The sequence below is a fragment of the Notothenia coriiceps genome, unplaced genomic scaffold (assembly GCF_000735185.1).
Source record: "Notothenia coriiceps isolate Sejong01 unplaced genomic scaffold, NC01 NC01_scaffold00004074, whole genome shotgun sequence".
Lineage (NCBI taxonomy): Eukaryota > Metazoa > Chordata > Actinopteri > Perciformes > Nototheniidae > Notothenia > Notothenia coriiceps.
In genome coordinates this window covers 7,732-26,208 of record NW_011336775.1, presented here as the reverse complement: position 1 = coordinate 26,208, position 18,477 = coordinate 7,732, and the positions used below count along the sequence as shown (strand labels likewise).

The 18,477-nt window shown below is 39.6% G+C and overlaps 2 protein-coding genes across 3 annotated transcripts; both read left to right on the top strand.

The window, feature by feature from the left end:
• The first annotated feature begins 3,340 nt into the window (after nt 1-3,340).
• Nucleotides 3,341-5,443, top strand: LOC104941984 (muscarinic acetylcholine receptor M2-like). The gene is made up of 3 exons (XM_010767168.1): nt 3,341-3,511; nt 3,710-4,573; nt 4,916-5,443. Exons 1-3 carry the CDS (start codon nt 3,341-3,343, stop codon nt 5,225-5,227), a joined length of 1,347 nt encoding a protein of 448 aa, XP_010765470.1. The 3' UTR covers nt 5,228-5,443.
• A 2,771-nt stretch (nt 5,444-8,214) lies between these two features.
• On the top strand, nt 8,215-17,912 carry LOC104941983 (putative adenosylhomocysteinase 3). Of its 2 annotated transcripts, XM_010767167.1 has the most exons (17): nt 9,443-9,566; nt 11,247-11,358; nt 11,801-11,938; nt 12,040-12,140; nt 12,557-12,659; nt 12,762-12,856; nt 13,451-13,557; nt 13,689-13,805; nt 13,893-13,956; nt 14,042-14,130; nt 14,251-14,321; nt 14,399-14,493; nt 15,019-15,117; nt 16,237-16,305; nt 16,799-16,877; nt 16,977-17,097; nt 17,182-17,912. In XM_010767167.1, exons 1-17 carry the CDS (start codon nt 9,492-9,494, stop codon nt 17,186-17,188), a joined length of 1,542 nt encoding a protein of 513 aa, XP_010765469.1. In that variant the 5' UTR covers nt 9,443-9,491; the 3' UTR covers nt 17,189-17,912. The 2 variants fall into 2 exon arrangements, with proteins under 2 accessions (XP_010765468.1, XP_010765469.1); XM_010767166.1 differs by lacking the exons at nt 9,443-9,566; nt 17,182-17,912 and adding an exon at nt 8,215-8,343 and having other exon boundaries at nt 16,977-17,101.
• Nucleotides 17,913-18,477: the final 565 nt, after the last annotated feature.

Sequence of the window (18,477 nt, the reverse complement as noted above, 5' to 3'; positions counted from 1 at the left end):
TCAGCATCAGATCTGGGTCTGGATTCCCCAGTCTCCGTGCTGCCGAGGAATCCCCCTGGTTACACATGTTTGTGTGTAAGAGGAGATTAGATTTCAAACAGGCAGATTCTCCATGTAAACTGCAGGCCTACAAGATGACATCAAGTTATTCAATCTTTGCTCATTAACTCTCATACTCATGTCCCATGAGATGGAGTCCCTCGGTCGCCTCTCTTCTGTTAAAAATAAAAGTCGTTTTATCTTCTTGTTCCTCTTTGTGTCATCTCCTCTGTACCTTGTGGTTTAATTTTTGTTGTTGTCCTTTACACCCTGGTCACGCTTTTGTATTCAGCTATTTTTATATTTTCTCTGTCCTTTTTTTCTGGCTCCATTGCAGTGCTGCGTTGAATATTGAGTGGTTTTCTCTTCTCTCCGTTACACTGCCGTGTGAGTCCAAAAATCAGGCTGATGTGAAATTTCCCACTTTTCAGATTCACAACAAACTTGTGTGGCAAACCTATTAACAGTTACTTGTGCAATTACATCAGAAACTGTTGCTTCAAAATACTGAAAAACCTTTTGAAATCTGTTAAATGTTACTGTAACAATTAAAGCAATGTGCGACTTAAAACAATCGCTCAGTCTAAGTACTGTATTTGTTAAAGTCTATTTATCTGATATGCATTGATACATAGTATTCACAATCTTTGTAAACAAATAAAGACATTTATGAGATAGAAATCACTTTTCAATTAAATCATTAAATGTCGAAACACTTTGATCCTGCAGTCGTTAAATCGTCCTTTTTATGAAACTGTGTACTCTATGTAAGATCCGCTCTCGGCTCTGCAAACAAGCCTCTTGTTTCACCATCTCACCTGACGTCGGCTGTTTCGTATGTATCCTTCATGATATCAAAGACAGTACAGACTTTTTAAACCCGTGCTCACCCAGCCAGATGAGCACTGTAAGCTAGAAGCATATTACCGGTACAGCTGTTGCAGGCAGCATCTGCTGGATCTAATTACCACGTTTCTGTGCCTGTCAAAGAAATACTGTTTGCCTCCGTGACTCTGTCCAGTAGCCCTGGATTACAATTAGGGAGGTTTAGAAATGTTGGTCTTATTAGTATGGACCAACCAATGCCACATCAAATGGTAACTACAGTTTGTAGTTTTGCACAGTTTGAAATTAGTTTCTTTTGTGGTCCAAATGTCCATTGCAAACTGGTGCAGCAAGGCACTTATAGTACAGCACCTTATAACAAAAAGACAATGTATAGTGGTGGGAACTACTACAGGCCCAATGATACGATATTATTCCAATTTTAAAAAAAGTCAAAATTGCAATAATATTTATTTCGATTTACTACCTTTTTTTTCTGTGTTAATAATAATGCAGTTTGTCAACATCTGTTTATCTAAAAAAAATTGGCACATTTCTGATTTATTCCACCAATGTCGTTGACCAACTTTCAGTCAACCCCAGAAAAAAAACCTCTATCTAGTGGACCGAAAAGGTATTATTATTAACACAGTATTGTAATTGGTTATTTTATTTAATAGGATCAAGGAATTGCATTTTCTTACCCTAACTTCTCTAGAGACACATTTTATGTCAGTCGTTAGTGCTCAATGATTTACTGCCACCATAACTTTAAGCAAGAAACAAGTCTTCCTCAAATGTGGGGACCTGAGTTTTGTCCCACAATTCAAAGTGAGTCCCTTTAATATGACGAGATTTATGCAAATGCAAATGCATTTTCTTAAACCTAAGAGTAACTTTCAACTAACCCTGATATTTACATTATTACAAATATTATACTGTTTCCCTACATCTTCAGACTCATAACTTTAAGGCGGAAAAATATAGTTCAACTAAATGAAAGCACACAAACACACCAGCTCTTTCTCATTTGCTACAGAAAAGGTCCAGAATGGGTCTTTGATGAGTAGGTGATGGGGTTAGAGATGCTCTAATGAAGTTTCATCTGGCTGTAAGAGCAGGAAGGAAACATCTCAGGTACAGTACGATGTTATCATGTGGCCTAATGGAGTCACTTACATGGTTTTAGCAGTATGCAAAAACCTTCATGGTCACAACTAAGTGTCTTTACATTGATTTTCTGATCAGAATACATCAGTTAATCACATTGCTATTGTAGATCTATTCCTAATGTTTCTGGGTTTTTGACATAATAGTTCCCATAATGATACTTTACCTTAATTATGGTGTTTTGCTGTCTGTTTGCTTGGCATCGGACGTTTTGAATACACAACCCATTCAGAATACAAATACAAAAGGTATCTCCACTCCCATTTAATATGTTGTTATGTGCAGATGCTTTTATCCAAGGCACCATGAATGCCTGGATTATCAGTGTGGGGGGCCCCGAGTGTAACTGTGTGTGTACTTTCATTGAAGCAGTATTTTGTAACCCTAATAACAGGTAGTTTCAGAGCCAAGACAAATGTTTCCCTTTTTTCTCCCACTCAGAAGGCAAGAATTGTTGTTGTTCATAAACCCTTTTAGGACTTACAGATTCTGCCCCCGCCTGACATTAAAACTGTTGCATCTATTAAGGTTTGTTTGGATCCGTCTCAAATAGCAAACATGAAAGCACAAACAGAATCCAATTTTCAAACCAGGCAAGCAGCTATGATATGACGTGTCTCCTCTATGTCTGCAGGATCCAGATTATTACTTGACATTCGTATATTAAATCTCATGCATGGATTAGATACTCCCAAAGGGCATTTTGTGACTTTCAACAAGTCTGAATGGGAAATCTACAAAATGAACTCTGATCAAAGTTAATACTTCCAGGTCCCTTAGGGGTGGGGGGAAATGTATACACTAAAGTATAGTATCTGGGTATTTTGGCAATATTGAATCTACACTTTATCATGTTAATGTCTAATATTGCAATTGAATTATAATCAATTATTATTATTTAATAATAAAGAATAGATAATGCCTACAGTATCTGCAAAAAACTATCATTGATGATATAATTAAGTCATCAGCAAGTTGATTATGGTATGATTTACACAAACTGTGCAGATTCCATCTTTCTAAGGTGTTGTTCCTGATATGTGTATGAGGGAGACTGTTGTATATGTAAAACACAGCTGCTGCAGCTTTATTTGCTCACCTGTGTAGCCTTCACACCGTGAGCTCAAAACACTCAAACACCTGCTAAATGTTTACACGCTGAAAGTTACGCATGACTGTGCAGACAGATCCAAACATCAAAAAACCGTTGCAAAAAATAAGCTTGATACTTCATAATGTTTTGTGTTTACCAGATATTGTATAGATATGATTCGAGACTGAGAGAGAAATCCATAAACCAGCCACTATGGAGACTCTGAATTCTTCCCAAACCACCAACATCAGCAGCGGGGATAACGGCAGCCTCTTCTCTGCAAGCCCGTACTCCACTGTGGAGATTGTACTCATCATCCTGGTGGCCGGATCCCTCAGTCTGTTCACTGTCATCGGAAACATCCTGGTCATGCTCTCTATAAAGGTTTGGGTTTTCTTGTTTTTCTCATTAAAGTTTCAAATGTCCACCTCTGGACACTTTTAAAGGCACAGCCAGATATAGAGATAAGAATACAGCCAGCACATGCAGGGTGGTAATCTAATAGAAAATGAGAAAACACAAATCACATGGTACCAAAAAAGATTAGCATCTGACAGCCTGCCCCATGTTGTTTCTCTAAAGGTAAACAGGAACCTGCAGACTGTCAACAACTACTTCCTCTTCAGCCTGGCCTGTGCGGACCTCATTATTGGCCTCTGCTCCATGAACCTCTACACCGTCTACATTGTGATTGGCTACTGGCCCCTGGGTGCCGTGGTGTGCGACCTGTGGCTGGCGGTTGATTATGTTGTCAGCAACGCTTCAGTCATGAACCTGCTCATCATCAGTTTCGACCGTTACTTCTGTGTCACCAAGCCGCTCAGCTATCCGGCGCGCCGCAGCACCAAGATGGCGGGTCTGATGATCGCTGCGGCCTGGGTCTTGTCCTTTGTCCTGTGGGCCCCGGCCATTTTGTTCTGGCAGTTCATAGTGGGGGGGAGAACCGTACCGCCAGGTGAGTGCTACATCCAGTTCTTCTCAAACCCTGCAGTGACGTTTGGGACAGCCATCGCAGCTTTTTACCTACCGGTGGCCATCATGATCTACCTCTATTGGCGCATCTCCAAGGCCAGCCGCAGCCGCGTGAAGAGGAACACTAGGAAGCCGTCAGGGGCCAGTCTGGGGGAGGGCCCCTCTCACAGCCAGGAGGACGGATGTCAGAACGACGGCATCACAACAGGAGATGCTCATGGAGAGGCTGAAGATGGGAAGGAGAAGGAAATGCTGCAACAGCAGAATGGAAACGGGCACAGTCATGAAGAAATAACTGATCAGGCAGACTCCACAGACGTCAGGAACCACGCCTCAACGTCTAAAGACACTGCCGTCCCTGCTTCCTCTCAGAAATGTTCAAATGGTGAGAAAAAGACAAACCAAACTCAGCCACCTTCTCCGGAGAACTCCACCGCTGACAGACAAAGTCTGACCGCAAGGACCCTGTTTAAGGTATTTGATCACTGAGTATGATTGTGTCCATTACAATGTATATGACTAACATGTTTCCAGCTCCAGGGTCTAGGTATGGAACTGTTGGTTGCTCCAGCAATTTAGAGCAGACAGAAACATCTCACTTATCGGATTGTTAACAATTTAGTCTCTGGATCTTACTAATGTAAAACACGATTTACGCGAGCCATTACATATATTACCGGACAGCTTTCTTGAAACGTTAGCTAGCAAAATATCACTGCAACCAGAATCAACAACATTAACTGTATTTCCCCTGTAATTGTAAGTTGCCAAAAAACGTGCAATTAAAAAATGATTTCTTCTTTTCCTTTTGTCCAGGTGACAAAGCAGAGTGCTGTGGCAAAGTGGAAAAGGAAGGGCGTTTCTTCCAGGGAGAAAAAGGTGACGCGCACCATTATGGCCATCCTGGTTGCTTTTGTAGCCACATGGACCCCGTACAATGTCATGGTGCTGATCAACACCTTTTGTTCCATCTGCATCCCAAACTCCCTGTGGACCATCGGCTACTGGCTCTGCTACATCAACAGCACCATCAACCCAGCATGCTACGCCCTCTGCAACGCGACCTTCAAAAACACCTTCAAGCACCTGCTCATGTGCCAGTACAAAAACATACGAACAGCACGATGAGGGCCAACAAGCTGACTCATGTTTGTGATAAATCTAGTGAACTGAAATGACACAATAAAATTGTTAACGTATTGAGATTTTCTTATCCATTCTGTGCAATCTGTTTCTATTTAGATTGTAGAACGTATAGATACTGCCATTGAAAGGAACCTGTTTTACATTTTAAATTGTACCACACAACTTTTAATTATTTGAAACACATGTTTTTTGTATCATATATATATATATATATAAATATATATGTATTTAAGGAATTCTGGAGGGAATGTGGTGTATTGTAAAAATGTACATTTGAGTGACGTTTGGGGTTTTATATTTTCCTCTTTGCTCCACCAACACAAGCTTGTGCAGCATGTTGTTTAACATGCAACCTCTTTTTACCCCGACAGTAAAATTGTGGTTAATGTGATGGTTTTGCGACCAAAGCAGATATGTATAGTGTAAAAAGAAGATAATATACTATAGAAAAAGATACTGTTGACATAAATCATTTGGGCAGTAAAAAACTGCCTACATGTCTGAACGACAGCTGTAAATGTTTGAATGAGTGAGTGTGTGTATGTGTGTGTGTGTGTGTGTGCGTGTGCGTGTGTTTGCATGCCTTCTGTCTAGCTAGACTTGTCATATTAAGATAAGGACATCCGTGATCCATGTTGTTGTGAAAGGATCCCAACTGTGATAGTGATATCTGTCAATAGCTTCCCCTCTTTCACTAATAAATACATGTTTTACAAAAATAAATGAGATAATAACAGAAAATGCAGTGTCAGTATTTTTTGTGACACCTTCAATTTAGCTGAGAATTAAAGTGGTGCAAAGTGTGAGTACATAAAGCCTGATATCTTGGCTCCACCACGACACTTGGGGCCTGCTCATCCTTGGCCATATAACTACCCCTGCTGCGCTGCTGCCTGACGGAAGGAGCTAGACACTGCACCATAAAAAGAGTCCAGCACTGCAGTAGTGTGTGCCCTGGAGGAAATAGGCAAATCCCTGAATGAAAAACAGCGATGCAGTTCAGTGAGTTTGCAAATTCTACGACGGCTGAAGTGAAGATGGTTGACAAAGGGCCAGTAACTGGTACTCAGTCTAAAACAACATCAGAGTGGATATCCGTATCAGGTAGATGTGTTGCTAGAAAACTTGCTACACTCACAGCAGCATTTGATTATAAAAGTATGTGACACTGTTTTTTCTTGTAATCGTCAGGTTCAGTAAGTACATCATCTCTAATGGAGCAAACAGACTAATAGAAACGATAGCCTCATTCTACCCAGTACGAAGAAGAAGCAGGTGATGAAAGGAAAATGGTTGATGGTTAAGCTTAACACCTACAAGCTTTGCAATTTTTCTAGCATACTCTCTTTACTTTTGTCTCTTATGTGACCTCGATCATAAACAAGAATCAAAATGCCACACAGTTAATTGAGAAACATTCATTTTTCTTTTATACTGATAACATGAACACAACACCTCAACTACAGACAGTTTTATACCCATCCGAATTTAACACCAGAGTCTGAAATTCCTTTATCAAGTAGATTTGAGAAAGAGTGAAAGATTTGGAGGGAGAGCGAGAGGATTCAGTATTAACTCCCCCTCCCATTGCTCCTCTGGACTGAGACTCATAAACCTCTCCTGGTTCAGACTCAGAGACGGAGCAGAAGGAATCGAACTGAAATGCACCCAAAGTCCTCACTGAAGAGAGAAGGGACTAAAGGTCTGACTGTCTCAGCCTTGAAGCTTTTACACCCTCTGGTGGAACAAAAAGTAATTCTCCTATTGATACTCCTAACCTACTACATTCATTTGTTAAACATTGAGGATCTGTATGTTAAATATGACCTAGTTTGTATGTAAATATGACTGTGTGTTTGACTAGACAGCCACAACTCAATAATCAAATCATTTAAAATGTACCCATCATAAAGACTCAATAAAAGTATCTTGACAAACTTCATCCTGATCCATTTCACAGAACGTAATCTAGACTAAAATCTTAACTTCTGTGAAGGGGTTCATAATGTTTCATATCTGATTTAAAAACAATAGTTAGGGGCCATTTTGTGTGTAGCTCTTATCATTCCTTCAGTTCATACTGGCCATTTAGAGACTACTTCCAAATGGAATTTCAATGTAATGGGGGTTGAAAAAACAAAGTATTATTTCCTCTCTCTTTTAATTGTATTCCACTGCAGCTCAATGAGTGCGATTTCTATAGCAAAACATGTTATACATTACGTTCATAAATAAACCTGACAAATGTTTTATGAGTTATTTAAATCCTAATAAATACACTAGTTGGATCTCAGTGTGCCCCTCGTCTTTTATCCCGACACATAGGGGGTCACTGTTAATGCTGGTATGTTGTAATGTAAACACATAGCCCTGTTTGTTCATAATGTATAAAGCTTCTGTTTGCATTGCACATGTATTTGTGATTAAAGCGATTTTGAGCCAATGTTGTCAAAAACAACACAAAACAAGAAGCGGCCCCACAGGTTAAACGCCTGAGGCTTTAAGGGCTTTGCCTTAACATTTACAGAAGACATTTCAGTACAAAAGACTATATGAGAATATGTTGGATTCTACCTAATGGTTATTTGGTTGAAGTAAGTTACACCACTATACAAAAGCTACATTTCCCTCTTCTTCCAAAAGCCGTCCTCCTATCAGTGTTTACCCTTAGTTTACGCACTGTATCCAGGTCTTAGTATCTACTTTACATTTAGTCAAAGTAACCCAAGAACTGCTGCTGTTTAGAGTAAACAGACGCCTTTCAGGAGGAAATATCAGATTTATGTGGGCAGGGTATTGTCTGCTGACAGATCACCTGAGCAGGAATCTTATTCACATCATTCCTGGCTGCCAGTGGAGTCATGGCAGAGGAAATAGACCAGACACTGCCACTACCTGATGAATATCCTGAACCATGTGAGGATGTGGTGAATGGAGACGAGGAAGAGGAAAACAACAAACATCAGTCATTAAAATGCAGCCCTAACTTGCTGCAGATGCTGAAGGCAGCAGAGAGCAGGAGGACACCTCAGAGTTGGGACAGAGACAGGGAGGAGGCGTCGGGGACAGAAGAGACTGAAGCTCAGAAGACTGACATGGTGAGAAGCAGTTTTACTGGTTTGATAGAGATATATGGTGCCTGCACCTATAATAAGAAGCGTGAGTCGGCATACACTCAGGCTGTTAATGAGTTGCAATGAGCAGGCCTCTATGAATGTTTGACCTGCACTCACACATACATATTTCACTCATTGTGTGACTTTGAAATCACAGAGAATAATTAAAGGGGAAGTGTGCCGATTTCACACATCAAAGTCTGTTTACAGGGGTGTACGGCTGCATCTGTGAAAAAAAAAGTTGTATAAAGCCTTTTGTGTCTCTACAAGGGCGGTGTGTGAAATCTGATGAATTGCTGAATGTCACTTGAGACTTGAGTTTCAGATAAAGCGTGATGACTACACGTTTAAGAATTAAAAAAGGTGTCCGGAGTCATGAAATTGGGAAGAAGTGAGTTTAACAATCTCTGTAGCCCGCTCGCATCGGTCCTATTTTTGACGCAGAAGCCATTATTTAACAGTTCTTAAAAGCTGTGCTGTACTTTTCATGAAAGGTTTACAGATCATCATGTGTAAAATCACTGGAATTTGCCTTTAAGAGACTTCCAGCAACCCTGCACAGCTGCAGAGAAAATATTCTACATTAATCTTACATTAGTCCAGCTCTATTATTTGTTAACTTAAAGAAACCTAGAATACGCTGACTTCTGTGTCCCTGAATGCAACTATATATATATTTACAGTATATATATATATATATATATATATATATATACTGTATATAAGGCTTGTGTTTGTTCACTTTGCTGCTCCTCTATCAGTAAAGCTGCACTTTTCTTTATCCATCCCTAAAAAACTCTGTCATGAATGTATGTTCATGTGTGTACATTTACTATTTAATGTATACCCTGAGAGCAGAGTGCATTTACACACTCCCTTCCATCTGTGGCCTCAAGTAACACTTCACTGAGCTTCAGTTTCCTTAAAACTCTTTTCTTCTCTTCATCTCTAACCTGTTCTCTCATACTTTCCCAAGCCTCACAAAGACACCATTTATTTATTTTCTCTTCCCACCTGGGCCTGTTAATGGGTGAAGGTGTGGCGTTAAGCGTCACTGTGTGAACTCTCATAAGCCCGAGCGTGCAGCTGTGCAGAGTTACTGCAGTCAGTGTGAGAGCCGCTCTGCCAGCATGAAGAAAGTTTACAGTCTAGTGAACATAACTAAAGCCAAGGACCAGGAGGCCGTGCAGTCCATCTGCATCAAGGTATCACTGCTTTTGTTTCAGAAGCTCTGTTTCTCTTTGTTTTTCCTTTTAGAGGGCAGTGAGCCAGATCTGCATTTTGAATTATCATTAGGTTGTTTTAAATGTGAGCAGTTAAATAAACATTTAGAAAAATAAACCTTTATATCAATTTTTAATCACGACGGCCCATTTCCTTTGGTTTTATTGACTGTTACTCACAAAAAAATGGTTCCAAAAAATGTAGGCTTTTCAGGTAACACATAAATGCATAATTGGTTTCCCACAGGGGTTTATTTACACAACTCCACCTTGATTAAAAGTTTATAAGCTTTTATTGTGCCTTATTTCGTTGAACGTCAACAGTAGCTGGATGGAGCGCTTTAAGAGATGGTTTTGTAAACATTAGCTAAACTTTCCCACTGCCTAAAGTCACAGCTTAATGTCTTTTATGTTAAAGATTAAGCAGCTGCTTGAGGGAGTAGCACACAGTATTCAAGAGATTGTTTTTAAGTGAGCAGTACTGAGAACAAAAATAAAGTTACACCTCTCAGACCAGTCCATTGATGAACATGACAAATGTGTTTTTACTTTTGGTGTGGTATTTTATTGATTCTTCTGAAAGTCAGGGACCTTTATTTTCGGAATACAATCTGGTGAGCAAAGTGGAGCAATTGAGGCTTTATTCCAATACTTTATCAACCAATGAAAATCAAGGGGATTATAAAGAAAACGAATTATGATTGACTTTTGTGAACAACTTTATAATGGTTATTAATCTAACTGAAGTCAGAGAAAAAGAGAACCTCATTATAAACGCTCGGGAGCAGTTCAAGCATAATTGCTTGTAGCGCGGATTACAGGACTCGGTTTGATTCATAACAGTGATGAATGTCATTTGTTGCACATTATTATCCTTACAGCGGTTGCATGACATACAACTGAGCAATATATGTACTTTAAAATTCATGGAGGGAATGCAATGACCTTCCAGAGAGGCCTTGTCACAGCAGAAGGGTCAAAGAGAAGAGCAACAGCACCAACACATTGCGCTCCTTACGAGGGTTATTTTATCCATTCAAGAGACGTACGAGACATGATAGAACCATTTTATCCAACTGGGTAGCGCTTGGTGCGAGTAAACTGACCTGTATGTGTAAAATGAGTGAAGATCATGCTCAAAATAAAGATTTGATCTAGTAGGGTGTAGGAGTGTGATGTACATGCAGTATACGGCCATTCCATATTATCATTTTTTAGCAGAGTTTCCGACTTAATGATCCAAAAAACCTGTGGCCATAAAGCTCCAAATGCTCAATGCATGTTTTTGGGAGGTGGGGTCAGTGAGGGGGTGTGTCTGTGTTTTTGGAGCTGGACTTGAAGCTCAGGCAGCAGAGGCAGGCAAGAAGCCAGAGAGCGGACATGGACAAGTGGGACTCGTGTGGCAGCAGCCCAGCCTTCACACAGCCACAACGGATGGTGAGACAGCAGCAGATACAGGGAGAAAGAGAAGAGAGGAAGATGGTGATTGCTGCTGTGAAGGGTGCTGATGTGCGATTTAGAATTTCATTACAACATCAGTTCTGTTATGTCTTCAGCATGAAGTTGCTAAGACTTTATGGTTGTGACCTGCAGTCAAATTACAACTGATTTACTTAGTTGACTATTGCATCTGTTTGTGTCTCTTCTTTTTTGGCTCCACAGCAAATACAGTTCAATGACCAGAAGCACGAATTCAACAAACGTCCCGCCAACATAGGTCGTCGCTCTTTGTCTCGATCCATCTCGCAGTCGTCTACTGACAGCTACAGTTCAGGTATGGCAACATGAAAATCACACACACGCTCTTTAGTCTGATCACATGTCTCTAATACATAAACTGAGCTGGTTCTGATCCCAAGACACGAGAACCGCAGGCCCCGGGGGATTATCCTCGGTGCTTTCTCCTTCAGCTAAACGAAAAGTCTCCTGAAGAATTAAGTCTCTTTAATTTGGTCCTAATCGGCTCCGTAAGCCTCAATGTGTCCTCAAATGTGTCAATCACTGCCAGAGTTTATACAGACTTCAAAGGCTCAGATAAAAACGATCAACTAGCTACAGACTGACTCCAAACACACAACAATCAACATTGGAAAACCAGAGCTGATTCATAACGTTTAAAGCTTTCCAACAAACCATGTTTTTTTCTCTTTCATACTTCAACTTATGGCTTCTGGACACAACATCATATCAGATTTTTTTGATACAATTTATTTCAGCGTGCAGCGGGAGCTCTGAGGATGAGTCCTCTCCCCGAGACAAACCTCAGGCGACCTCAAAAGGCCTTTCTGACTTCTGCATCAAAAACATCCAGCAGGCTGAATTTGGACGCAGAGAAATAACGATCGCAGAGCAAGGTAAAGCTGTTCATGTCCTCACAAGTGGTAATGATGATACATTTATGTAGCAATCATCCAAGTACCAAATTGAGTGTGTCTTGTTGGTTGCTCTTATTCAGAAATGCCAGCGCTGATGATCCTGACGAAAAGAGCAGGAGGAGAGAAACCTCTGGCAGGAGCCAAAGTGATGGGCTGCACACACATCACACCACAGACAGCGGTCAGTTCAACACACACGCACGCACGCACGCACGCACGCACGCACGCACGCACGCACGCACGCACGCACGCACGCACGCACGCACGCACACACACACACACACACACACACACACACACACACACACACACACACACACACACCCCCCCCCATCCATCTGATATTCGATCCTAGCTTTTAATAAAATTCCTTGTGTGAACTAAGATGAGGTCTGTCTGAGTAGAAAGATGAATACTCAATACTACCACCAACTTTAAGTTCAGATTTGCCATTTCCTATTTTTTTTTTCACTATATGTTTGTAATAGTTTTGACACTAGGTTTTATAATATATCTATATCTGTTTTGCATTTACATTTCTCGTCCTTTGTTTATATTTGAACCATTTAGGATTTGTTATTTGCTGGTCTCTTGCAGGTGCTGATGGAGACTCTCTCTCGGTTGGGGGCTCAGTGTCGCTGGGCGGCCTGTAACATCTTCTCCACTCAGAACGCTGTGGCTGCTGCTCTGGCTGAAGGAGGTACGACTGTCTGTGTCACCTCCTCCTCCAATCTGGCTCATCTTTTTTTATATCAATACAATTATTTTTGTAACTAAGTGATTGATACTCTCTTCATCTCAGGCATATCAGTGTTTGCGTGGAAAGGAGAATCAGAGGACGACTTCTGGTGGTGTATTGACCGGTGTGTCGGAGCTGAGAGCTGGCAGCCCAACATGGTACTGATATCAGCAGACAGGACTCGTTATTCATTTAAAGATTTAGAAGCCAAAGTTTGTAGATATGAAACTGAAATAAGTTCAACCCAGTGAAATTAGGTTTGGTGGCCTTTAAACCAGTGGTACTTGTCAACTAAATTAAGAATCTACCTGTTCTAAATGTTGTACAAAAAACGATGACTACAAAGATCCTTGTTGTGTAGTTATTTAAAAAATGCAATAAGAAAATTCTTAGTTAGGGATTTGTTTGTGTTAAAGTAATGCAATATTATTTTTCTTATTTCCTTTACATAGTTTGCACAGTCTGCTCCAATAATGCATGTCAGACAAAAACTGAAGCAATTTCTCTCTATACATAAAATTCAGTAAGGTGTATGAATATGAATTATACTGTACATTCTAAGATATATGGATTTGGCTATTCAAGGCTCTAAGCCCAATAAGCCCAAGAGCTACAGCCCAATCTCCTACAGTCAGCACACTGAATAGATAGTAAAGTTGAAATGAAAGTCTATTTTTTGTTTGGGTAAACTGTGCCTTTTATTGCTGTTACAAAGGTCTTAATTGAGTTTAGCTGTGCTTCTCCCCCCAAAGATCCTGGATGACGGAGGAGACCTAACCTACTGGATCCAGAAGAAGTACCCGAGCATTTTCAAGAAGTTGAAAGGCATCGTGGAGGAAAGTGTTACAGGAATCTATCGGTGGGTTTTACACAAAACGGGGGGTTACGTATTGTAACCCTAGTTATATAAGCACAGACGGAGCCCTCTACTGCACTCTATGGGGTTTCTATCTTCTCCACATCACACGTGTGTCTGCCTTCATGTTTCAGGTTATACCAGCTGTCAAAGGCAGGCAGGCTGTGTGTGCCGGCCATGAACGTTAACGACTCGGTGACTAAGCAGAAATTTGACAACCTTTACTGCTGCAAGGAGTCCGTACTGGATGGGTAATACATTATTTTTTAAACGCATACAGATACGAGCACTGGTACAATTCAGAGCAGCAGCCTGACCGTGTTGAACTCTTTTGTCAGGTTGAGGAGAACCACTGACGTCATGTTTGGAGGAAAGCAGGTGGTGGTGTGCGGATATGGGGAGGTCAGTAAAGCTCCCAGCGCTGCTGTAAATTGTGACTTACTGTACATTAAAGCAGCTCTACCATCCTCTTTTCTTCCTCCTTCAGGTTGGAAAAGGTTGCTGTGCTGCTCTGAAAGCATTGGGTACTGTTGTCAACGTCACAGAAGCGGATCCCATTTGTGCCCTTCAGGCCTGGTATGAATAGAGGAAGCTTTTATCAGCACAGATGTAAAGTCTGTTTGATTCTTTCAATGGTACATTGAAGCAAAACATCAAGGCTTAAAAAAAAGTGTGACTCTCCCCCCCCCCTCTCAGCATGGATGGCTTCAGAGTGATTCAACTGGGTGAAGTGGTCAGACAGGTGGACATGGTCATCACATGCACAGGTAATTGATGTTCTCTACAAACTAATATGAGCTCTCATATAAGTAACAAAACAGTTCCCGGTTGTCTGTCTCTGCAGGCAATAAAAACGTGGTTGGTAGGGAACATATGGACAGAATGAAGAATGGCTGCATAGTCTGCAACATGGGACACTGCAGCACTGAGATAGATTTGGTATGAACTCTATGTGTGTTAATGAATGTGTTTTTCTGATGCATGATCCAGTTCTTATTGAAAAGTAATAGCTTCTACTGTATGTTATGTGACACAATGTTTCCAAGTCAATGCAGTATTGTAGTACTACACTGGATGAGTGGGACACACTGTTTTAAATCTAGTTACTGAGTCACATGACATGGAAGTTATTGAAAACTAAATCAATTATATATATTTTTTCATATTTATGTAAATCAATTTACAACACATCAGTAATCACAACAGGTGTGGCACAGTACAATTTCTTGACACACAAAGGAACACTACAACCTTGTTTCTTACTTTATATTTAAAGTAACTACAGTAAAGCTGTAAATAGACAATATGTACCTCTGAGGTCTAGTGGAGTGGAAGTATACATCTGCATAAAATGAGAATACTTAAGTCAAGAACAAAAAGCTTAAATATGTACTTGAGTAAATGTACTTTAACTTTACTTTAAACTGTAAAAATGAAGCTTTTTTGTGTGACTCATTCTCTTAGGTAAGTCTACGAACAGCGGAGCTGAGGTGGGAGCGTGTGAGGCCTCAGGTGGATCATGTTATCTGGCCTGATGGCAGGAGAATCGTCCTGCTGGCTGAGGTGATGATACTGTTATTATTTACACCAGCACCGAGAGATAACGTAGGTAAACCTATTTATGTTAATGTGGGGCTAATGCCCCACAGTTTAATCTGAAATAGGATCTGGGCCATCATGAAGGGGCTGCTGCACTATAATGACTGACCTCATGCACATTGTCTTGCTTATTGTCTGTGTACAGACAATACAAAATACATGAATCACCTGACCTCAGAATCAATTTAAATGATTTCAAGTTAAAGTAACCCTTGCTTTTTTCAATGTTTAAAGGTCGATATTGTTCTGTAAATGTATGTTTTTGTTTTACTTTTCTCAAATAGCATCAAGTTATCCCTGTTAGTCATCATTAAAGACAGCCCAGCGATTTTTCTTTCTAGGCAATAACTCTAAGACAAGGCATACTCATGAAGTCTTTTCCACATCTCTATACTTACCTGCTGACATTCCTAGTTTATTTGAGCTACACTAACCTTACAGGGAACTGGAAATGTTTTACTAACAATGTTTAACTAACTGGCTAGCTAATCGTTAGCCTAACCCATTCCAACATAAAACCATTCGTGCATAATACTATGTTGAAATGCTAATGCTAAAGAAACAGAGAAGCCTAAAGGTCAAGAGAAATGCATAAACAGAAAAGAGTTAGACCAACCTGACTGTTTGGTTTTCTCAGACTGCCTCAGCTCTTTAGCTCTCTGTTACAAGCTTAGCATGCACTTGTTAGCATGCAGTGGCTACCTTGCATTGGCTAGCAAGCATTGGTTAAAGACAAGTACTGTATATCAATCCAAGACCCCCTAAAAAAGGTATGTTTTTTTTTATCTGTGTTTAAAAGCTACCTTAGAAAAGTTGCCAATCATTCTAAATAAGGTGAAGCTAGTTAACTTTATATACACAAGCAAAGGTTTTAGACTTCTTAAGATGACTTTAAAGTCTTCCTTAGCATTACTATGGTGGCCCTGAAGGTCAAAAGCATATTGTTGATGATTTGAGCACCAAGAACAGATTTACCTGATTGCTGTTAAGTATTTGGTTCCTAACTGGATTAGGTCTGCAGCAGGAGAGACAGAAGGCTATTCTACATCACAGTATGTCATTTCATTTTTTATTTTCTTTCAGGGCCGTTTGCTGAATCTGAGCTGCTCCACAGTGCCCTCTTTTGTCCTCTCCATCACTGCTACGACTCAGGTATAATAATACGTCATTTACATGAGAGATTTATTTAGAAAAATACTGGAACTCTTTAATTATTCCCTAATTGTATTGCAGAGGAAGAATCTGCAGCGCTGTTGCAATTCTTTACCCACAAAATAACATGTCACCATGGTGAACAAACAATAACAAATTGAGGAAATTCTTAATGAATTAAAATTAATTGTGGCCTTACTCACATAGACGAGAAATACACTTGTGCAAGTGTGAGACTGTTTATACAAAAGTGTTTTAAAAGGTAAGTATTTAGCAAAAATTTGACTTTATACTGATTATACTGGACAAGTTCTGAGAGAGTAGGCCTACGTTTTTCTGTTGTTAAACGTGACCCCAATTCATGAAGTATTTTCTCAGTTTATGCATTTTCATTCACCGTGCATGTGTGTATATACATACAGGGTGAGTATTTGATGTACCAATGGTCTTTTTGTGGGGAAGTATTCCTTTAACTCTTGCTCTTTTACCTCAGGCTCTGGCTCTCATAGAGCTTTACAGTGCTCCAGAAGGACGTTACAAACAGGACGTCTACCTGCTGCCAAAGAAAATGGGCAAGTCCTCAGCTTGATTATCCAAATATATATATGATATTCAATATGTATATTCAATATTATCTTATTCAGACACAATAAAGCCTCTTCAAATTTCAGATGAATATGTGGCCAGTCTTCACCTGCCAACGTTTGACGCTCACCTCACAGAGCTGACTGATGAACAGGGCAAGTACCTGGGCATCAGCAAACATGGACCCTACAAACCCAACTACTACAGGTGAGGAAATGTACTCTTTTCTTACAATAATCAATACATCCATGTTATTGTTTGCATGTAACATAGATATGTTTCTTTCCTTAGGTATTAACCCTCTGGATATAAAGCTATTGTGGATTTGATGTTGGATGAAAACCTGCAGACAGAGCTCTGACGCCCTCTACAGTCCCACACTGACACAGACACGATGTTACACAAACTTTGACTGATTATTTGTGTATGGGTTTTATGTCATCAACTATTTCTGGTTATGAATGTTAATAGTGTCAAGAATGTAATCACAGTGAATTATTAATTGAATGTTAACAAGTCATAATAGTAAAAAATACATACAAATTCTGAATGGGAATTATGTATTCAATTGTTTGAAAATATAATTTACTTACCGGAGCAGCAATCGTTAATGTATTTTTAGGAGACCACAAGTAGAATGATAAGAAATAATTGAACAGCAGTGTTTGACAGCAGAATATCTACAGATTACCTATGAAGAGGAAATGCATGTAAGCATTCATACAATATTACAATAGAAGAGCATATTTAGTCATAATTGATGCTTTTCCCAATTGTGTAAAACCATTACAACAGCATGGACAGTATTTTAAGGTTAATGTCAATGTTCATTACAAAGACACAACCTCACAGGTCTACATATTTTATATTAAATCATACTTTTTTTCAATGATTTATGGTCAAACCTACAGGGCGAAGAATGTAAAAATGTTGTTACAATTAATTTTGAGACCTTTCATAGAAATTCATCTAAAACATCATGTTATCAATAATCGTTCATTTCATTAAATAAATACATTTTACATTTTAAATCTCTTCATTATTTAAATTTGTATGTTTTTGTAACATAGTACATATTACATGTTATATTTGAACAACGATAAAAACTTCTTTTTTTTGCAAAAACCAAATAGATTAAGTACAAAACAGGACCACTGTTCATCACAGAAAAATCTTGTCTTTAAAAATATTATTGTTAACAATTACAAATAAAAGTTTTTTTTTACATACATCCCTGTGTCAAGTGTTTGAAAGTGAGCTAAACATTTAACGCCACCTTCAAGCCGAGCAGCAGGACCTACAGCATGCTGAAGAGCCTCGTAAAATGACTGTTTCCCCACCAGGGGGCGTAACAGCAATTTCGTCTTTGAGTGAGCATGAATGATATGAGCATAATTACTTATGTTTGTGAAATGTTAAGGCTTCACTGTACATCCTGCTTAAGTATTTAGCACCAACACATGATCTACATTATGAACCTCCTACTCAATAACACATCTCAATTAAGTTTACGCCTGGAAGCTAAATAAAAAGCTAAATCCAGGATCTTAATGTATGGCAGATGGACATGGTAGTTTGTGTGTGTGT